The sequence below is a fragment of the Micromys minutus genome (genome assembly GCF_963924665.1).
Source record: "Micromys minutus genome assembly, chromosome: 10".
NCBI lineage: Eukaryota > Metazoa > Chordata > Mammalia > Rodentia > Muridae > Micromys > Micromys minutus.
Window position 1 is genome coordinate 23985513 of NC_137979.1, and position 23590 is coordinate 24009102.

The window sequence follows — 23590 nt, forward strand, 5'->3', positions numbered from 1 at the left end:
CATGTGCCTAGCATGTGGGTATCAGATCCCCTGCAACTGGAGTTATAGACAGTTATGAGCCACCATACAGGTCTTCTGCAGGAGCAGTGAGTGGTCTTAACCTAAGCAGGCAGCACACCTCCGCGTGCAGAGAATGGCATGTCCAGCAGGCTAGGCCTTCTCCTCACTCCCTCTTACAAGTCTGTCTCTGCCTCAAAGAGTTAAGAGTCAGTAGAAGTGGTAGAGATAGCAAGCATCCAAGTTGGTTGAATGGTCTCGGTGATCTGTCTGTCTGTTTGCTTGGGTTTTTTTTTTTTTTTTTTTTTTTTTTTTTTTTTGTTATTCTGTTTCTTTTTAAACAGAGTCTCACTGGGTCTGACTGACCTGGAACTCACTCCCTGGACAAGGCTGGCCAGGAACTTGCAGAGATCGGCTTCTCTGCTGACAGCTTTGTCAGTTTGCCACAACCTAGGATCATCCTGGATCTCGGAGATTGTGGTGTGGGCACACGTGTGGGGAGATTCTCTTCTCGTGTTAATCCCGGTGGGAAGACCGTTCCCTAGGCAGGGGTTCCCAGCCTGTAGAATAGGGAGAAAGCACCTCGTGCGAGTACACAAGGATTTCTTCACTCTTCTCTGCCCTTGACAGTACACTGCTGCTTCGGGCTCCAGCTCGCTTCCCCACCGTGATGGACTGTGGCCGGGGATCGTGAGTCAAACTTTCTGTCAGGATGTCCTGTACAGCAATCAGAGGCTGACAGAGTCTCCTTGCCTCTGAGAGGTAGGGGATGAGTGAGCAGAAACCTCCTGAGTCAACCACAAAGCTAAAATGTGAGGCGAGAACACGGCTTGGGATAGAATGAAGATCGGGAGAGACCTTTGCTTTCCCCTGCACTCCCGCTTTACCTTGGGTTGTCACAGATACAGTTCCTGAAGATGCGGACCTGAAGATGAATGCGAGAGGCTTCTTCGGAAGGTGGGGCCTGGTACACCCGTGGAGGGATGGAAACCTTCCCTCCTTAAGTACAATGAGCCCAGGTAAGTGGTAAGCACACAGAACATCTGGGGGCCAGAAGGACAAGTTCATTCCGCTTTGCTGGCAGAGTTCACTCCAGCCTGGGAAAATTCTTTGTAAAGACACAGTGTGGCAGTAGCTGTGCTACTGATATGCCCAGGGATCTTACAGTACTTCCTGCAGTTCTCTTAGAAAAGTTACTGTGAAAAAACTTAAAAAAAAAAAAAAAAGTCGCTAGGAGGGTATGGGGGTGTGGGTGGGTTTTATCAGAGTCTCACCCTATTTGTCAGACTGGCCTAGAATTTACAAATGTAGCCCAGGCTGGCCTCAATAGCATGGCAAACCTGTTTCAGCCTCCCGAGTGCCGGGATTACAAACATGAGCTACTGTACCTGGTTCTGTGTGTGTGTTTGTTTGTTTGTTTGAGACAAAGTCTCCTTATAGATCACTGGCTGGCCTGGTACTCACTATGTAGCCCAGGATAGCTTCAAACTTCCAGCAATGCACTCCTTAGCCTGGAATTATAAGCACGACAACACATCAGGCTGAAGTGCTTATTTGGACAACAGGGTTATAGTAGCTCTATCAGCTAACAGGAAAACAGGTGCGGCTGTAATGGTGGTAGTGGTGGGGGTTACACGGAGTGTTTTGGAGGGACCTTGTTAAATGGAGAAGAGAGAGGGCCTACTCTTTTGAGCAATTCTACATGTACTTTCCAGACTATGGTGCTATGCCGGGGAACACCACTCTTCCAGGGGAGTCCTGCTAAAGAGCAGAGGTGCAAATTCTCTGTCATTCAGAACCTCTATGGCACTGGATTCAATGCCCTTGATTTTCTTCAGCAATAAAATCCACCGATAGCAAGTTTTATCTCTGAATGTCGAAGCAGAAACTAGGTCCTGAATGTTCCAAGATTGCTGTTTACTCCCCACCTGGTCTCATCTGCACACACCTGCTGAACGCGTCTGTGAAGTATGCACGTACTGAAGGAATAAGGAAATGACTGAAGTTTCAGCCTTCAGGAACGAAACAGTCATCAGTTCTGAGCTGTCTTTGATCTCCCTGAAGGAAATGGGTCAAAGGAAATAGGATCTGTTGTTGAGAAATATTAGCTTCCACAGCCACTGCTCTCAGGATTTGAGCCTCTAAGGAATCACATACTTTTTTTAGAGTTAGCTGGTAATGAGTGTCTCCCATCGGTGTGTTTGCATAGGCAGGTGCTATGGTTAAAAAGAAAACAGGTAGAGTAGGGTATGGTGCTGCGAATCTGTAGTCCCAGCATTTGAGAGGTAGGACCTGGAGGCCTAGAGGTATCAACTTTGAAGCCAACCTGGTCTATATATTGAGTTCTGAGTCAGTGAAGACCCAGGCATTAAAACAAAACAAAGCAAACAAAAAACAAAAAAGCTGGCATGTCCCTGTAATCTCAGCATGCAAGAGGTTAAGGCAAAAGGATCAGGAGTTTAAGGTCAGCCTTGTCTACAGGAGACTCAAAAAATAAAATGAAGAATGGGGCCTGGGGAGGTGGCTCATAAATGTTTGCTGTGTAGACATATGAACTCAGGTTCAGATCCCTAGCAACCCCATAAAAAGGATGCTTGAAGATTTGTATCTGTAACCCTAGAATCCGGGACTATGGTAACAAAACAGGTGGATTCTAGAACTAGCCTAAATAGCAAGCTTCAGGCTCAGTGAGACCCTGTGTCAAAAAATAAAAAAAAAATAAAATAAAATAAAGGTGGAAAACAAAGCAATTGAGGAAAACATCCAACATCCCTCCTGGACCTTGACATAAGCCCATGGGAACACTGGAGCACAACACACACACACACACACACACACACATGAAAACACAGACTCCAAGTCACACCACACCCTAGCACTGACTTACATAAAATTAGCAGCAACTCCTTTTTTTTTTGCTAAGACTGGCAAATATCTGTAAAGGAGTGAAGTGACCAGACCTTAGAGATGAGGAGCACCTGGGATAAAACAAAACAAACCCCAAAACCTAAAACTAAAAGAAATAAAATGTGTTTAGATGGCAGAAACAAGATCTCAAGGGTCAGAGCTGCAAGTGAGCATTTAAGGTGACCACAGGCATCTATGTACATATTACTTCCCACGTTCCTAAGAGGATCCAGGCTTGGTGCTGTAGGCCTGTGGTCCCAGCTACTAGGAGGCAGAAATAGAAGCAGAGAGTTCAAGACTAGCATGGGCAACTTACAAAGATCCTCCCTACCTGGAAAAACAGATAGGAGGAGAAGGAGGAAGAAGAGGAAGAGGAGAGGGATGGCAAAAAGGAAAGACTAGTTTGCTTAGACATGTGCTAAGGCCCTCTTTATAGTCAAAGTTACCCAAAGAGAGGAGAAACTCTTCCCTAGTCTCTACATGACTTCATATACAACTAGTCTGGAATCTACTCTTCACCACAGTGTAGAACGCCTATTAGGTTCACCGCGGTCTGGAAACGGTACTGGCCATAATCTACTAATGCAGGAATTTGATTCTCTAGAGATAAACTAATCTTAGATTCTGGGACATATCCAATTCAGATACAATGCTTTCTTTTTTTTTTTTTTTTTTGCATACTTTTGGATTCAGTCACTTGTCTTTTTCTTTAGGCTAGGGGAACTGGGGGATGGGGAATAGGCTGATATAGGGATGTTGAATGAATGAATGAACGAAAAAGAAAAGGATTATGGGAACCAGAGATATAGCTCAGTAGTTAAGAGCACTTTCTGTTCTTACTGAAGACCTGATTTCAGTTTTCAATCATGTGGTTCACAACCACCTGTAATTCCAGCTCTTGGGGTACACTATGCTTCTGGCCTCTGTAGACATCTGCACTTCTGTACCATGTATATACTCACATACACACTCTCTCTCTTTAAACTATAAAAATTAAAACATAACTCACTAGTTTTTAGAAACTAATTCATTTTTTATTCCTTAATTGTATTGACTTGAGATAGTGTCTCACTCTGTAGCCAAGGCTAGCCTGGCTTGGAACTTGTTATATAGCCCAGCTCATTTGTTATTTTTGTTGCTGTGACAAAATACCTGAAGTAAGCAACTTAGGAAGGCTTTAATCAGACTCACAGTTTGAGGATTCAGGGTATCCTGGTGGAAGAGTGCTAAGGGGTCATTGGAGGCAGCTCTGTACAAATCATCTACCGTCAGGAAGCAGGGAGAGACAAAAGCTGTATTTGATTTCTCCTTTTATTTATTAATTTTTAAGGAAATTTAGCTGGTCGTGGTGCACTCGTCTGTTTGTTTATTTAGTTGTATGAGTATTTTGCCTCACTCTGTGTCTGTGCACCAGGTGTCTGCGTGGTGCCTATGGAGGCCAGTAGAGGCGGATGGATCACCTGACATTGGAGTTACAGGTGGCTGTGGACTATAATGAGGATGCTGGGAACTGGTCCCTCTTAATCACCATCCCATCTCTTCAACAGCACACACACTTTACCCAGCACTTTTTTTTTTTTTTTTTTTTTTTTTTACTCAGCCCAGGAACCCAGGCTTTGGGACAGTACTGCCCACTTAAGGTGTGTCTTCCCACCTCAGTGAACTCAATGTAAAAACTCCTTCTTGAACATGACCTGAGATTTGTCACCTAGATTATTCCAGATCTTGTCAAGTTGACAACATCAACCATCACATCTAGGCAGGCTTCAAACCTTCGATCTTGATGTCTCTGACTCTCAAGGGCTAGAGCTATGTAGACATCACATTTATTTAAAGTTAAAAAAAATTCTTTTGGTGTGTGTATGTATGTGGCATGCTAACTGTGTGGAAGTTTCTATGTTCTTCCAAAGCACCAAAAAGGAGAAGATACTGAATACTTCACAAATTAAACCTTTATTATAAAGTTAGGAAACCGCTAGCAGATGAGCCTTAGTGCACAGCGCTGGCATGTCTAGATGCTCACATACTAAACAGTAAAGCTAGACCCACTTCATAGTATATATGAACAGTAACTCAAAAGGGATTGGGCACAGATGTAAGTGCCAAATAACAACTACATCCCTAAAAACAGCTTTTCTTCTTTTGCAATATAAGATTGAAATTTATATATCTTCAGACATTTTTCACTTCAAAATTATTTGAGATGAGGGTCTCACTCTGTGTAGCTTAGGCTGATCTGTCTGGAATACATAATACAGCCCTGATTGGCCTTGGCTTGAATTCATGACAATTCTCCTTTCTTGGTCTCCTAAATGCCAGGATTACAGGTGTGATGATGGTTCACCTGCATATATTCTACCTTTTGATTTTTAAAATATTAAAATTAAGCATGGGAGATATGGCTTCAAGAGCTCACTGCCAGGTATATCTACTGCCCTCCATCACACCTACAAACCTGAATTTACCACAAGTCTATAGTGATCTTATGACTTATAAATTCATAATCAGATTATCCTGCTATTAACTTTATAAGACTGGCATGGCAGGCAGAGGCAGGAAGATCTCTGTGATTCCAGGACAGCCTGTCTATCTACATAGTGAGTTTCTGGGTAGCCAGAGAGAGCTACATGGTGAAATTCTGTCTCAAAAAAAAACTTTATAAAATTGACTTATTAATATTAGAGATATTTGGGGTTTTATGCTGGTCTGTTTGTTTGTTTTTGAGACTGGGTATCAGTCTGACACCCAGACTGGCTCTGTAACCCTGGCTGGCCTCAAATTTTCTTTTTTCTGTCTCAGTCCCCTGAATGTTAGCATCTCAGGTATAAGTCACCAAATATGGTTTAATGGATATTTATTGACTATCTAGTCTGTAACATTATATTAAGAGCTGAGAACAGAGAAATGTTATAAAATTTTGCCAGCACATACTTATAAACTGTTTCAAAGGAAAAGAACACAAAACAAACAACCACAACTGCAACACTGATTAAAATGTAGAAACAGAAGGCATCGGGAATCAGGTAAGTTTTGCAACTAAGAAAAGCATTCAAGGGGATGGAGAGATGGCTCAGCGGTTAAGAGTATGCACTGCAGCTGCAGAGGACCTGAGTTTTCAGCACCAAGTTAGGTGCCTCACAACTTCCTATAAGTAATTCCAGCTCCAGGAAGATCCTGTGCTTTGACTTCCAAGGTGGTCTGGAAGTCCAGTGAGTGTGAGCCTGCACCACAGACACACACACACAGACACACACACACAGACACACACACACACACACACACACACACACACACACACACACACACTTCTTATTCAGGGGCACTCGGGAGGCAGAGGCAGGTCGATCTTTGAGTTTGAGGCCAACCTGGTCTACAGAGGGAGTTCCAGGGCAGCCAGGGCTACATAGTTTGTCTCAAAAACCAAAACCAAAACCACCAAAAATCTTATTCAGAAATTAAAAAACAAATGAGGCTGAGGCGGTAGTAACTCATTCTTTTAATCCCAGCACTTGGGAGAAGTTCCAGCACATGCTGGGCTATACAGAGAGAAATCCTATCTTGGGAAAACCAACCAACCAAAAAACAAACAAACAAACAAACCAAAAACCCCAAATAAACAATAAAACCAAGAAGAGGGGCTGGAGAGACGGATCAGAGGTTAAGGCTGCTCTTTCGGAGAACCAGGGTTCAATTTCCAGCACATGGCAGCTCACAACTGTCTGTAATTCCAGCTCCAGGAGTTCCAAGAGCTTCACAGGAGATACACACAAGGCAAAACACCAATGCACATAGATAAAAATAATTAACAAACCAAAACAAAAAGAATAAGGGCATTCTAGAGGAAGTTGTTTCCTTACAGATGAGTAAGCTAGGACACTGGAGCAGCACAGGGACATACTCCCAGGGAAGGGAAGATGTGTATCAGGAGGGAGTAGAGTGTGAGGACAAGGTCCTTAGCAAGTCAGGATGGAGATGGAAGTTTGGAATACCTGATGGTGAAAATGCTATTGAACTATAATGGGGAACTTGCATTTTGACGCAAAATGGGGGTTAGAGGAAAAGGGAAGATATGGGTGTGGTGAGGAAGGGATACCCTGTTTTAAGCTGGAGAGAGACCATATTAGATTTGCATTTGAATAGGTATGCTGTGTCTATAGAGGCTAGAGAGAGGGAGCCCTGGGCAAAGCCCAAGCCAGCGACCAGCATACTCTTCCTAAGGTTGTGGAGGCCATTCAGGTTCGGATTAAGGAGCATCCTTGGACATTTAGGTTTTGGTGGTGGAATGGATGTGGTTGGGAGGGAGAAAAGTCGAGGACAGTGTTCCTGCTTGTGACCTGGTGAGGGGTGCAGTTTTAGAGGTTCACAGGCCTCTCTCCACCTGGCCTCATCTAGTGCCTCCTGAAGGCAGCTTCCTCACACCTCCTGGGGAAGGCCGTCTTTCCTTCATGGACTATGGATCTCAGCACCAGCGCATTTCAATATTCTTCATCTCCACGATTCCCATCTTCTCCCTCTTTCTTCTTCTCCTTCTAACTCTAGCTCTTTTATCTGTACCCAATGTAGCCCAGGCTAGCTTTGAACTCCCTATGTATCCCAAGCTGACCTTGAAGTCTCTGTGAGCCAAGGATAACCTCGAGCTTCTGATTTCCTGAGAAGTGGCCTCCATGCCCAGTTTTATGAGGTGCCAGGACTCTGTGCATGCTAGGCAAGCACTGTACCAACGGAACCACATTCCCAGCCCTAACTACTGTTTCTTTGTGCTGTAATCTGAAAACACATTTTTCAATGACACTGCCTCTTGGTTCCTGGCACTTATCTTTATTCTACTTAAACCCTGATCCTTTAGGGGACTTAATGACCCATGGGGATGACCCAGCCAGTACTCTGCTAACACCAGCCCGACTTCCTCTCTTCCTCATGCAACCAATCAGCTTCCTCACAAGAGCAGCTCATTAGCCATAACCATAGCACACCCTAACTCTTGGTTTCAAGTCACCCACTCTAAGTACCATTTTCCATCCTTCCAGCTCACTTGTGTGTCACCCATAGGTCCTCCACCTCAAGTCCCTGCTATCTGCGCCAGCTTTCACTGCCCACACGCTTCCTCTTCTTTTGCTTTCTTCTCTCTCTAGCTTAGTTCACTACTATAATCACTCTGTCCCCCAAATCCACAACACATTTGCTCCATCCCCCATTTTACTTGTCTGGCTGACCCTCAGTCTGGAATGAACCTGTCATCTGTGACTGTCCTGTGCAGTCAGGTACGGAGCATTGCTTGTAAAAACTTGTACCCTAGAAACTTGCACTAGTTCTATTGTTTGCATTTTCAGTTCAGGACACAAGCCCCAAATAAGCAGCCATCACTGAGATCTATCTCCACTTCCTGTCTTGTCTTCAGCCTAGACCACTCTTCTCAACTTTAGATGCTTAGGGGCTATTCAGACTCTTCTATTACGGCAAATGACAGTAACTTCTCCGTTTCTAAACTCAGTACAGACTTTGAAAGCTCCTTTCCCCCACATCTCAGTGGCATGTGCAGATCACCATTCTTTCTTCCTGGGAGCACTTTCCTATCTTGACTTTTGTGAAATCTACTACACACTGGGCTTTCTTCTATCTTACTGAGTTTTCTTAGGCACCACTCTGGCTCCTTCTCAACTGTCTGATCTTTGGATGTCTGCTTGTTTCATAGCTTCAGCTTGGTTTTCCTTCCTTCCTCTTCCTTTTTTAATAAACAAAACCAGGGTATTGCGTATATACCTTTAAACCTAGCACTCAATAGGCAGAGGCAGCAATGTCTTTTGAGTTTGAGGCCACTCTGGTCTATATAGTGAGCTCAAGACCAGCCAGAGTTACACCAGTAGGACTTGTCTCAAAAAACAAAAGCCAAAATTATATATATATATATATATATATATATATATATAGTATATATTATATAGGTTGGTGTGGCTCTGGCTAATGAGACTGTCTTGTGGGGACGCTGGTTGGTGGCATGAGGAAGTCAAGCAGGTGTTAGGCTGGGTACTGGATGTGTCATTACCATGGCTGATCAGGTCCCCTAAAGGACCAGAAGTGAAGTAGAATATATAATATATACCATTATATTATATATTTCATCACATATATTATATACTACATACTGTATATTATATATAAATGCACTACATGTATACATACTTTATATAATTTACATAATCTATGTAAAAATGTGTGTGTGTATATATTATATATATATATGTATATATATATGTATATATATATATATATGTATATATATATATACATATATATATATATATACATATATATATATACATACCATGGAATGTCATCACTAAACTCTTCCAGTGTTACTTCTTGTTTATAATTTAAGCCCAGGTATAATGTCGTCAGAGTGCCCAGAAAGACCCCTTTTCTTTCTTTCCTTTTTTCTTTGTTTTTCAGAGAAAGGGTTTCTCTGTGTAGCCCTGGCTGTCCTGAAACTTGCGCAATAGACCAGGCTGGCCCTGAACTCACAGAGATCTATCTGCTTCTGCCTTATGAGTACTGGGATTAAAGTTGTGTACCACCACCTCCTGGCAAAGAGACCCCTTTCTGATGGGCACTTGTCCTATTCTTGTCCATTGTATCAGTTCAGATAATTTAAAGGGATACATTAATCGTTTGTTTTGTTTTCTTTGAGACAGGGTCTTGCTATGTATCCCTGGCTGGCCTGGAACTTGCTATGTAGACCAGGCTAGCTTTCCACTCAGAGATCTGCCTGCCTCTGTTGGCCAAATGCTGGAACTAAAGGTATGTGCCATCACCACTGGCGCTGCCACTGCCATCTAACACTTACTGCTGTGCTGAGTAATCCCTCCCCTGCCATCTGTCTAGTTCATACCTGGGCCTCAGATTCTGGGAGTCATTTCCAGCTGAAAGGAGGCATGTATTCAGTGTTTCTGAAGCAAAAGAATACAGGGTTACATAGCTGCACATGCAGAGAAGCCTGTGGCAGGACATCGGGGATAGAAGTATGGATTTAGAAATACTATAAAAACATATTTGAAGTCCAGGTGTGCTGGCACACATCTGTAACCCCAGTGTTGGGGAGTAAGGGGCAAAAGGATCCACCAGAATGTAGTGAACTTTTACCTTAAAACCAAACCCAAAACAGTAAGATGTCAGTTGATTCCAATGATTATATGACTATATGATTATATGACTCACATGGTAGAAAGAGAGAACAGATTTCCATTAGTTTCTATCTGATCTCCACACCCAAATAAATAAATAATGTAATGGGAAGAAATAATTCTTCCCAAGATATGTGAACTGAATAGCCACTGGGGTGACTTATAGGAACATGGGTGATTTGTGGGTGGCTAGACCACTGAAAACTTTCCTTAAAGAGGGAGGGGCTTTATGGGCCACCCCATGTATCTTGATGTATCTTGGAAGCTCTCACCAGATTCCATGAGAAAATCAATCCTCTGAGGGTCTCATGCAGTGAATTCACAGTTGGTCTGATTTGAAAATGGTGACCAGCCATGTTTTCCCTATAGGACAAACTTCCACACAGTGTATTTGAGTCCAGGAATGGGGAAAGACAAGGATGTCCATGGTTACCTCCTTCATGCAATTCTGACCCAAATCCTAGTTTGTAGTGAGGCCAAGTGGGAAAACTTCAGAAGTATATATGCTATTAACATGTCATATTAATAATGATATATTATGTATGAAACAAATATATTTTTAAAATAAGTAGTTTAATGAGCTTGTATGATTAATATATAAAGATATATTGATTTTTATTATATTTTAAAACAGTTTTACTATGCAACATTAACAGCCAAATCTAGCTATGTAGACTAGGTGACTGTGGGGGACTCAGTCACCCCCCTGCCTATGTGTCCCAAGGGCTGGTATTTAAAGGCATATATGACCATGATGTTTTTAAAATTATTTATTACTTTGTGTGTGAATGTGTGTGTGTGTGTGTATGTGAGAGAGAGAGAGAGAGAGAGAGAGAGAGAGAGAGAGAGAGAGAGAGAGAAGAGAGAGAGAGAGAGAGAGAGAGAGAGAGAGAGAGAGAGAGAGAGAGAGAGAGAGAGGTGTATCTGTGCCATGGCATGGGTCACAGGATAACTGTGGAATTGTTCTTATACCTTTACATGAGATCCAGGGATTTAAGTCACTCTGCCAGGTGTTTGTAGCAAGCATCTTTACCCTAGCTATCTTGCCAGTCCCTCTAGCTTCTTTCCTTTTCTTAACATTTATTTATTTATTTGACACAAGATCTCTGTAGTTCTGGCTACCCTGGAGCTATGTACATCAAGCTAGCTTTGAACTCAGAGATACATGTGCCTCTGCATCCCTGCCTCCCAGGAGCTCAGACTACAGGCATGAACTCATAGTTGACTCAAATGTCAGTTTTCCACTGGGTGTTGGGAGAGTAAATCCAGGGCTTTGCTATGCTAAACATTTGCTATAACACGGAACCCTGTTCCCAGGGGGCACACAATTCATGCTGAGCACAAGCACATGAATGTAAAAACAAAAAAGTATACACCAAGGTATATTACTAATTTTAAAATATCAAAAATAAATATTTTTGACTGGTTGTGGTGGCACACATGTTGAATTTCCAGCATCCAAGAGACAGAAGCAGTCAGATTGCTATTTAAAATAAATGGTTTAGTGAGTTTGTAGGACCAATAAGCTTGAGGCCAGCCAAGTCTACATAGAGAGTTCTAGGTCAGCCAAGGCTATATAGTGAGACAATGTCTCAAAATAAAGAATAAAGATGGCTAAGTGCACTTGTTGTGGTTGCAGATGACTGAGATCCAGTTCCCAGCACCCACAGGACAGCTCAGAATTGTTCATAACTTCAGTTCTAGGGGATCTGATGTCTTCATCTGACGCCCATGGGCTCTCACACTCACGTGGTGCACATAAGTGCAAGTACTCACCTGTACACAAAGTCACTAGTTGAAAAAGACGTGTGTGTGAGTGCCTACAGTACGTATGTGCCTTCCAAATGTTGGGCTAAAAGTGTGTGCCAGTACACCTGCCTTATTTTCAAATTTTTAATATTTATTTATATTTTATGTATATGGATGTTTGTTCTTTATGTGTCTGTGCACCCGGTGCTCTTGGAGACCAGAAGGTGTCATATCCCTTGGAATTGGAGTTACAGGCAGTTGTGAGCCTTCATGTGGGCTGGGACTTGAACTTAGGTCCTTTGGAAGAACAGCTAGTGCTTTTAACTGCTGAGCCATCTCTCCAGCTCTAAACTTAAACTCTTATTCATAGTTAAGTAGGTATAAGGTGCTTAAAGACAGGAACCTGGGTATAGTCCTGAGTTAGAATACTTGTCTATCATAGGTAAGGCCCTGGATTCAAATTATACTACAAATAAAAAAAATCATAAAAACATTTCCACATTTAAATACTTAAAATTTGCCTGTACACTCTCATCAGAATTTATATGCTAATGTGCTCCAGCAAAATAAAGGCATAACAAAAAGATTTAAACTTCATATACAGGATGTAGTAGTTTCTGGAAGTGAGAAGCAGCCAAGGAAAATCCTAGGCCCTGACCATGTAGTAAGCATGGCCCTATCAATCAGCCCAGACCAGAGAGATAATGTAGTGGGTTCCAGGAGGAAGATTTCCAAGAAAAAGGTAGCTTAATAGGATCAAGCAGTACTCTGAGCAGCATAGGGAGGTGAAAGAGATCAGTTTTACTTACGGTCCTGCCAGAAAAAAAATATAATTAGAAACTCTAAGCCAAAGACAAATTCGTATAAGGAATAAATGTAATTACAGTACATTACAGAATTTGGCTCTCCTACTCCACATTTATAAAGTCAAAATAGTATAGAAAGAATTTAGTGAAATAATTAAATACCATAATTGAATGTAGGGAAATAAAGGATGGAAGGTAGTATAAGACATTTAAATCACTACTGGTTGCAGCAAAAATAAACATATAAGGTCTAAAATGAATACACAAGAAAATCATCATAGGACTATGTTCTATCTATCTATCTATCTATCTATCTATCTATCTATCCATCCATCCATCCATCCATCCATCCATCCATCCATCCATCCACCCACCCACCCATCCATCCATCCACCCATCTATCTATGTGTATGTGGGAGGGAGATATGAATTCAGGTGCTTATCAGAGGACAACCTGCAAATATTGTTTCATTCCTTGTATAATATAGTTCCTAGGGATCAAACTCAGGTCACCTGACTTGGTGGCAGAGCCCCTTGACCTACTGAGCAATTCAATGGCAGTCAGGCATATGCTCTGCAGAAATGAGGTAATCACCACAAGAATTAAATCCATGGGATTGGGAAAGGGCTGTCTTTTGGCAAAGACCTAGGAATGGGAATGGGTTACTACACAGCATTTTTTTCTCACTATAAGCCACCACACCTTATTTGATTATGAATTATGACTATACGCTGCTTCAGTAAAATGTAAAATAGGATTGGGGATATAGCTCAATTGTTAGAACACTTGTCTAGCAGACAGGAAATCCTGGGTTAAATCCTCAATGTTGCATTAAAAAGAAAAAGAGAATTAAATACTTTTGTTTTTGTTTTGTTTTTGTTTTTGGAGGTAGGGTTTCTGTGTAGCCCTGGCTGTCAAGGGACTTGTTCTGTAGACCAGGCTGGCTTCAAACTCACAGAGATCCATCTGCTCCTGCCTTCCAAGTACTGGGATTAAAGATGTGTATCATCGTCGTCTGGCAAGATACTCAAAATTTAAAAAAAGGTTTATTTTTTTTTTCCTTTTTGAGACAGGATTTCTCTGTGTAGCCCTAAAAAAGGTTTATTAGCCAGGTGGTGTTGGCCACACAGGCTTTTAATTCCAACACTTGGGAGGCTTAGGCAGGTGGATTTCTTGAGTTCAAGGACAGTCTGGGCTACATAGAGCAGCTCTGTCTTAAAAAAAAAAAAAAAGATTTACTTAGGTACATGAGTGTTTTGCCTGCCTGTATGTATGTGTACCATGTGTTTGCCTGGCATAGAAGTCAGCAGAAGTCAGATCCCAATGAACTGGAGCTACAATTCTGAGCTGTCATTTGGGTAATGGGAATGAAACTTGGGTTCACTGAAAGAGCAACAAGAGTTCTTAACCACTGAGTCATCTTTCCAGCTCTGCCTTGGCAAACAAAAGGTATTTTAAAGGGAATATTTTAATCCAGGAAGAATTTTTATTAGAAAAAAATTTTTTTGAGATAGGCTTTCAGATAGTCCAGTCTGGCCTCTAACTCACTTTTTATGTTACTGAGGATGACTTTGGGCTAACTGATACCCCTGCCTCCACCTCCTAAGTGCTGGGATCACAGGTATGTACCACTATACTCAATTGAGGAGGAGTGCCTTCTGGAATAAACTTATGAAAAACTAGTAGGTCTCCTAGGACCTCTTGCCTCTTTCTGTACGCAAACTTGTTTTCAGTGAGAGAAGACAATTGCAACAGGCATTCCTGATGAGTCTAGAGAATTCTCAGAGAAAGAGGTCTATTTTCCAAGCCTACCGTTATTTGTACTGATTTTCTCATTCTCAATAAATACTGACCTTTAGAAAATTATTTATTGCCAGAAGGTGGTAATGTATTCCTCTCATCCTGCACTCAGGAGGCAGAGGTAGGTGGATCTCTTAAATCCAAGGCCAGTCTGATCTACATAGTGAGTTCCAGAGCAGCCAGAGTTACACAAAAAGCCCTGTTTCGAAAAACCAGTAATAAGTAAAATTGTTATGTGTATCAATATTCTGCCTATACGTCTGTATGTCTGTATGTATATCACATGTGTCACACGTGTGCCTTGTACCCAAAGAGGCCAGAAAAGAGTGTTAGATTGATTCCCTGGAACTGGAGTTACAGTTGTGAGCCTGTATGTGGGTACTGGGACTCAAATATGGGTCTTTTGGAAAACAGCCAGTGATCTTAACAACTGAACCATCTTTTCAGTCCTAAAACATAAAATTTTACATCCAGCTAAGTTGGTATTATTTCTGGGTGCTTTAAAATAGGAACTGGGATAGAGTCCTGAGGTAAAGTACTTCCTAGGAGTGAGGCCCTGGGCTCAGAGTTCATATGCTAATGTGCTTTAGCAAAATAAAGGAGGAAGAATGTGTAAACAAAAAATAGAAATGCAGAGGGTGGAATAGAATAGAGGACCTAGAAATCAATCCACACAGATATAGATACCCAACTTTAGACAAAAGTATCAAAATTAACATTAGAGAAAAGACAGGCTCTGGGAAAACAGTGTTGTTGGGAAAACGGGCTATCCATAGGTAGACCAACGGAACCAGAACTCTTTCACTTTGTACTAAAGTATATTCAAAATAGATTAAAGACTTTGATTTAAAAATCATTATTTCTTTCTGAAAGAGGTTCTCACTAGTCCTGGCTGACCTGTAACTCACAGAGATGCATCCAGCTTTACCTTCTGAATGCTGGAAGTAAGGGCATGTACTACTATGCCGGGCCCTTTACTTTATTTATGTATTTTCAAAGACCTAAATGTAAGGCCCGAGACTCTGAAAATATTTTGAGATACAGGGATAGGCAATGGCTTTCTGAAAGGATTCCAACACACCAGGAAATAGCACAAATTGACAAATGGTGTTACGTGAAATTAAAACAGCAGAGGAAACAACTACCAAGGGAAGACACAACCTGTGGAGTCTGAAAATCATTTCAGGAGCTACATCTCATAGATAATTAATAGCTAGAATCTATAACACAGAAGAAGAGGAAGAGGAGGAAGAATAAGAGAAAGTGGAAGAAGAGGAGGAGGAGGAGGAGGAAGAAGAAGAACAACAATAATAATAACAACAACAACTGAAACCCAAAACCAAGAAAATACATCTAATCAATAAATGGGCAAAATAAGACAATTTTCAAAAGGAGTACAAATGGCCAAATACAAATGGCCAAGAAATATATGAAAAGTTGTTTAAATATCTTTAGCTGTCAGGGAGATACAAATCTAAACTTGAGAGTCCATCTTTCCCTAGTAAAGTAACTATTATTAAGGAAGCAACAAATGGGGTAAGATGGCTCAGTGGGTAAAGGGACTTGTCAATGCATCTGATTATTTGAGTTTCATCTCTGAAAGCTATAAGGTGGAAAGAATTGACTCCTCCCAGTTGTTCTCTGACCTTTACAAATCCATGGTGGCGTACATGCAAGAGCATGATACACAAAGAGAAAACAAATGCTAAAGATGGGTAGATGGTTAGAAACCCTTATCCTGTTAGAATATAAATTAGTGTAGTCACCGTGGAAGTCAGCCGGAAAGTTTCTAAAACAAAAACAAACCTAGAGCACATGCCTTTTAACACCAGCACTCAGGAGGCAGAGGCTGGTGGGTCTCGGAAAATTTAAGGCCAGTCTGGTCTACACAGTGAGTACAAAAACAGCCAAGGTTAAAGACCTTGTCTCAAAACAAACAAATACACAAACCAAAAATAAACCTAAAAATAAAGAGGAGAAAGACAGCTCAGTGGTCAAGAACACTTGTAGTTCTAGCAAAGGACCTGGGTTGTGGTTAACAGAATCTATAAGGCAGCTCACAATTGTCTGTACCTCTATTTCTAAGGGTTCTTTTTTTCTGACCTCCAGAGACAGAGCACATACATAGTGTACACATATCCATAATTTAAAAGTAAACAAACCATTAGAAAAGTAAGTTATTTGAAAGGAAATGGATGGACCTTGACAGCCTCATACTAAGTGAAATAAGCCAGACGCAATCAGACAAATGAGTGTTTTCTTTCTCAATGTTTCAATAAAATTAAGAACTGAAAGTAGAATGGAATTATTTTGGAAAAGGAAGGGAACCAGTGGGAAAGGGATGTGGGACAAGAAGGTAATCAAGAATATGTCTGAACATTAGCAAAGTACATGTACCAAAATGTTACAATGAAGCTCATTGCTCTGCATTATGAATATATTTGCAAACAGAAATATAGTTGCTGGAGAAATGGCCAAGGATTAAGAATTTTTACTGCTCTTTCAGAGGACACAGAGGACAGGATGGTTTTCAGCAATTGCATAGTAGCATGAGACCCTCGGCAAGTTCAATTCCAGGGCATCGGATGCCTTTTTCTGGATTTTGGGTACCAGGCATACACATGGTACACATAAATTCACCCAAGTTCATACACATACCCATTAAAACTAGTAAACAAAATCCTTAAAAAAACAAACCCACAGAGGGATATGGTAGTGCATGCCTTTAGTCCTAATCTACGCAGAGGCAGGCAGATCTCTTGAGTTCGAGGCAACTTGGTCTGCAGAGGGGTTCCTATAGCCCTGTCTCAAAAAAACCAAAAACCAACCAACCAAAACAAACAAAACAACCACAAAAAACCAACCCCCCCCCCAACCACAAAACTGGCTTACTTAGTCCCTAGGTGGGTGGTATTTCAAAATGGCAGTATTTGTTTCTTTGGTCTGTTGGGACAGTGTTAGGGAGGTAACCCAGGGCCTTGTGTCTGCGTGTGTAGTAATTTTTATTACATGGCAGCTGGAATCTGCTTCTCTTGTTCACTTGGAGCTCACAGAAGCTTCAGGCTTTTGTGGGTACCTGATTTCCTATGCAGTTTTCGTTTTCAGTCCAGGTACAGGGAACTAAGGATTGAATAAACAAAACTGACAGTCATTGTTACTTTTTTTCTTCCCCTTTCTGTTTCTTTATTGTTACAGTGTTGACAAAGCATAAAATTGGGAAATGGGCAAGAAGGTTTGATAGACTGACTTTTCCTAATCTTGGATTTCACACTTGGACTTTACATAGTAGGTGCCTTTCTGGATCAGGAGTCTGATCTATTGTGGATCCCTACTCACAGACAGAGATTGGTATCATTATGCAGCGAAGGAGGTCTGGGGTCTTTTTCCAGTCCTCCTGCCTTAGCCTTAGTGTTGGGATTACAGGCGAATACCACCTGAAACTGAACCATGTATTAGGTTGTGCTAATCACAACTCTGCACTTTACTCAGTTTTACTATTTTTTTAAACGTTTTCTGCTATGAGATTCATAACATTTTATTTCAAGGACCATTCTGTGCACTCTTTATGAATTATCACCATGCACTCTATTTTGCGGCTCCTTAAAATGGGGCACACTAGTACTAAATTCGGCTTTGTAACAATGACTAATTCGCACACCTCGGATGTAGTGTTGGACGGCTGCTGTGTTCTCGCCAGCATCTACCACTTCTGGCCCCATCACGCTCAGACCTCCTGCTTATATCGGGAGGCAGCGTCCTGACCCTCCGCGACCTCTTTGTCACGGCGTCCGCGGGGCGTCTACCAGCCGACGCTTTCGCAGCTGGGCGGGCGTGGACCTTCCCAAGATGGCCGGGCTGAGCCCACTGCGCGCGGTGGGCGGGGTTCTGCCGCCGGAGGCGGGGCAGCAGGGCTGAGGGGCCGGGCTAGCAGGCGAGCCGCTTCTGAAGTAGGCAGGCTCAGCGCGCTTGCGCGGAGCGGCCCTGCGCGCAGTGAGGCAGTGGCGGGGGAAGGCACCGGTGGGGCCGACGGGCGGGCTAAGGAGGGAAGCGGGCGAGCGAAGTCCCAGTGCGCGCCGCGGCAGCCCCGGTACCCTCCCCTTCCGGGCGTGAGGCGCTGAGAGGAGAGCCGAGCGGAGCGGGCTCACAAAGGCTGCGAGGTGCTTCTCCGGTCTCCCAAGAACGGCCTCCCGCAGCTTCGGCGCTCCAGTCGCGGGGCCCGGGTTCCTCAACACACCTAGCTCCAGCCACCGTCAGAGCTTGTCCCCAGTCCGTCGAAGTCCCGGCGGCAGCCCGGGCTCTTGGTGGGGAGGATGACGGAGCTGCAGTCGGCGCTGCTACTGCGAAGACAGCTGGCAGGTGAGCGGCGGGGCGCCGGGCCGCGATCGCGGACTGACGAGCCACTCGCCTCCTCTCGCCCGCTCCGAGGCTGGGTGGTGGCGGGCCGCGAGGGTGGGAAGCCCGCGGGTCACGGCCGGCCGGCGACACTGCTGGCCCGGCTGTGGACCGGGTTGGGGGCGGGGACGCGCCCCAGCCTCGCCCTCGGACGGGCCGGACGCCCAGGGCGGCTGCCCCCTCCCCCACGGCACTGGGGCGTTGCGGGGGAGGGGCGTGGGTCCCGGCCGGGCCGACCCTCCCTGAGGGGCGGATCCCGAGCTCAGGTGCGGCGGATGCCGGGGGACCTCGGGGACCCCGGGAGCTTGCGGGCCCGGCGCGGCTGCGAGTCCGAGCCGTGTCGGGGGCCGGCTAGGGGAGGCGCGCCAAACTTCTGGCTCGGCAGTGCGGGGTCCGCGGAGTTAGGGCAGACAACAAAAGCGACGGCGGGGCCGGCCTGGGTGCTGGCGCGGGGCACCGAGGGCTCGGCCGGGAGCGCGACTCTGCTTCGCCTGCCTCCGCCTGGCACGAGCTCGGGCTGCGCCGCCAGTCTGGGGGAGGGTGGGCGCGGGCGCTGAGGAGAGCCTCTCGCTGGCCGGCCCGGGCTTTGTGCTCGGCGCGGCTCCGGCTCCTTCGCGCAGGCCCGCAGTCACCGGGCTGTGGGCTGCTTTAGGCTCTGCCAGGGGCGGCGGCTAAGTGCCTCCCCCGTGGAGTCTGTGTCCCCCTCCCCCATTGTCCCGGCCTCCGGCCGTTTGCGGCTTCCAGGTTGACTTTTTAGGGGGTTGGCTCCTACTCTGCTAGGACTGTGTGAGCTGAGCATGCGTGCTGGAGGCGTACGTGTGCGGAGTGGAGGGGGGGGAGGGAGGAGGCGGGTTGGTGCCTTCACAATGCCGCCCCACGTGCTGCCAGATTTAAAGAGAAATGAACCGGTAGTTACCCCTGCTGTCTTACGCCAAGCGTGTGCCTTGCTTGGTTCAGGCGATTTTACCCCTCCTCAACCTGTAGCCCAGCCACGCCACCACCCCCCCATCCCCGCTCTCTTTTAAACTTGGTGCTGAAAGCTAGACTGTTGATAAACGAAATAGGTTTCTATGAGTTTGGGTGTCAGTTAAGTCACTTTTATGGCTTCTGAAGGAAAAGGTCGACAAGGGTGTTACAGATTGTATAATTAGGTTTATTATTAGACCATGAGCTAGCAGGTTTGGACAAGTATTAAAATTCTAGGTGGGGCAGCGATTTGAAGTGGAAAAGTTAGGATACCCATCAGAAATACTTTCGGAAGAAGTGAAATAATTTATTGCATCTTATTTTAAAACATCCTTTTTTTTTATTGTAGTCATTTTCTCCTTTTATCTTGTTTTGGAGGGAGGAATTAAGATTTTTGTCTTCATAGTATTCTTTATCGAAGCCTGCCTGGTCTACAGTTATGGATTCTGGGACTGCCAGGGCTATGTAGAGAAACCCTGACTCAGAAAATAAAAATAAAAACCAACAATAAAACTGAGTTTATCTGAATTAGTTTTTATTATGTGGCAAATTATTAACATAGACGGTAAGCACTGAATATTAAAACAATAACCTTACATAATGGATATGACATTTTAAAAGGTGCAAAAGATTTTACACTTTAACAGTACCACTATGTTAGAACAAGACCCATCGTGAGCATGCTTTTTTGGGGGGCTGGGGGGCAGTTCTTCTTTGGAGTCCTTGGCTGTCGCCTGTGGAAGCTTGCCTTTCTCTGTCTCTCTCCTCCCTCCTCCTCCCTCCTCCCTCCTCCCCCCTCCCTCTTTCTTTTAAAGGTTCTCTCTTGTTGTATAACCCTGACTGTTCTGGAACTGGAGATGTAGACCAGGTTGGCCTTGAATTTGCACAGATCTGTCTTCTGCCTTCCAAGTGTCTGCCTCCACCTTCTTGTCCTCTGAATGCTTGGGTTTGAATCCTGTACCACCACACTAGACTTGCTTATTTTTTGTTTTTTTTCCCACAGAAATAATAGTTCAAGCCATTTTTTTAAGGATACTTAACTTGCTCAAAATGTATGGAACAAAGTTTGTTAATTGAAATAGGAAAATATTAAATTTATTTGGGAAGACTGGATAAGCACCTAAAAATAAAGGCTTTTTTTTTCACTTTAGCATTTTTTTTAAAAATGAATGTTCTTATCACTTGAAAATAGTAAAGAATGGTAAACTGTAGTTTTAATTAAATTAGTTTGAAATTAGTTTGTATAAATGCCTTAAAAATACTAAGATGAGCTGAGTATGTAATATAATCTGGTAAAGTGTTCTCACTGCTAGAGTTTCAGAAATGTACAGCAGTGGCTGCATTTATTGAGCTAGTAGTGTGCCAGTGATATAAGGTTTGATCATTACCTAGGAGAATTTATCCTGCAGTGAAGAGCTTTGTTACTTCAGTTTGAGCAGAATGGTGCCATGCCATTTAGGGCAGTTATTGCTGTGGAGGGTTTACTTGGGCAGTACAGGTTACAGTATTCCTCTCTGTACCCACTAGATACCAGTACATCCCCTCATTTGTGACAGTGAAAATAAATTTATTGCCAAAGTCCCCTGAGATGAAGTCATTGGATTATGATGTGTCACCATTGTGGCTATTGGGAAGCCAGTAAGAACACCTTACACACACACATGAAATCAGATAGCTTGTGTATTTCTCTGTGATATTATTAGGTTATGATTTACTCCTTTACAGGCTTAGTGGTAGTTTTGTTGTTTTGTGATGCATTACATTAAACACCAAGAGGTCCCTTGGTACAATAGATCAGTTAAAAAACATTTTAAAGGTATTATAAACACAGGTTAAAATAGAATACATATCTGGACATGGTGGCACATGGCTTTGATCTCATCATTTGGGAGTGTATTTGAGGCCAGCCTGGTCTACATAGATCTAGGACAGCCAGGGCTACATAGACACTATCTCAAAAGGAAGATTATTTTCCTCCTGACCAAAAGTCCTCTTTGAGGGACCTTGTCTTTACAGAGATTATTTTTTATATTTTATTTTAATTGTAACATTATCTTGCTTTGTAGTTCAAGGTGGGTTTATTTGGACTGCCTACCTCTACCCCCCTTGTCTGGGTTACAGGCCCCTACTCCAGCTGAAGAGGTGATGCACTTAATAGCTTCTTGGCTGAAGACTGACATGTACCAGCCACTGTTATTTTACACACTATCTCATTTAATCCTCATGAAAGAAAACAGAGGCTTAATGAGGTCAAATAAATGCTGAAGGTCAAATGAATGCTGCTAATGGAGTTGTTAGAGCCAGGACCTTCTTATTTTATACACTTCTTGTATACAAGTGGGTAAATTGCTCCTTAGGGAGCAGTACTTGACACAGTCAATTTGCTTGTATGTATGTCTGTAGCACATGGGTGCCTGGTGCATGTTTGGTACTAGAAGAGGGCACCAGACCTGCTAGAACTGGAGTTGCAGATGGTTGTGAGATGCCATGTGGGTACTGAGTATCTGTCTGGGTTCTCTGGAAGAGCAGTCAGTGTTCTTAACTGTTGAGCCATCTATCAGTTCCCATGAAGTAGAATTTAAAAATCAAATACCATATGTGATAGTATACTCCTTTGGTCCCAGCACTTGTAAGGCAGATGCAGATGAATCTCCTGAGTTCAAGGAACTCTTTAGCTACATAGTAAGACCCTGTCTGGGTCAATAGGGGTGAGGGTGGAGAGTCTCAAATACTCAAAATTAGTTTACTCATTAAATACTATTTTAGTATTTTTTTCATCTTAGTAAAACTTACTGTATAAAATAAAGTCTTAGGTAAGGGCTGGAGAAATGGCTCAGGGTTTAAGAATATTGATCTAAGGGATATAATATTCTCTTTTGGCTTCTGTGGGCACTATACACATGTACACAAACATTCATGAAGGCAAAATGTTCATACGCATAAAATAAAAATAAATCTTAAAAAATGATCTTAAATAAGTAAGCTAGGTAGTGGTTCAAGCCTGTAAATCCCAGATAAGGGAGAGAGGTTGAGGCGGACAATCAGAGTTTGTTGGCAGCCTGCCTCAAAACAAACAAACAACAAAATAAGTAAAAATAAAATACAAAACCAATATTTATTTTGAATTAATATCCAATGATGACCTAAACTTTTGATCCTATAGCCTTCATCATCATGTGAATGCTTGAATTAAGATATGTGTCACCATGCCTGGTTTTATGTTGTCCTAGGTATTGAATACAGAACTGCATGCTAGGCAAGTACTCCACCAACTGAGCTAGCTACATCTTTTTTTTTTTTTTTTTTTTTTAGATTTATTTATTCCATGTATGTGGATACACTGTCACTGTCTTTAGACACATGAGAAGAGGGCATCAGTCAGATCCCATTACAGATGGTTGTGAACCACCAAATGGGTTGTTGGTAATTGAACTCAGTACCTTTGGAAGAGCATTCAGTGCTGTTAACCACTGAGCCATCTCTCCAGCCCTGAGCTACATCTTTACATTCTACTTTTTCTTTCCTTTATTCCCTCTCATTATTTTATAGTCATTCTAAAATAGGAGAATACCTTTATGCAATAACAAAGTATTTGGGCTTTTATAGTAGAAACTTTGATTGTGTATATTAGAAGTAAATTTAAAAATTTAACTTGTATTTCTTGGCTACCTGTCTTAAGTAGACTGTTAAGATGTACGTGTCAGACTGTAAAAATAGAGATTTCTGGCCTCCTTCAAAGAGGATTAGTTTGTTATTCGTTGATATGGCTAGGAATCCAATGGATTTAGGAATCC

The 23590-nt window shown here is 43.0% G+C and overlaps 1 protein-coding gene across 2 annotated transcripts in view; it reads left to right on the forward strand.

The window, feature by feature from the left end:
• The first annotated feature begins 492 nt into the window (after positions 1–492).
• Positions 493–23590, forward strand: part of UBE2G1 (ubiquitin conjugating enzyme E2 G1) — an 86316-nt gene continuing 63218 nt past the window's right edge. The window contains exon 1 of one of the 2 annotated variants that reach the window (XM_080923580.1): positions 493–1016. In XM_080923580.1, coding sequence (XP_080779706.1) covers positions 929–1016 — 88 coding nt within the window. In that variant the 5' untranslated portion in view covers positions 493–928. Of the gene's footprint in view, positions 1017–17608; positions 18795–23590 lie in introns of those variants that run through there. The other variant, XM_080923581.1, reaches the window with a different exon arrangement.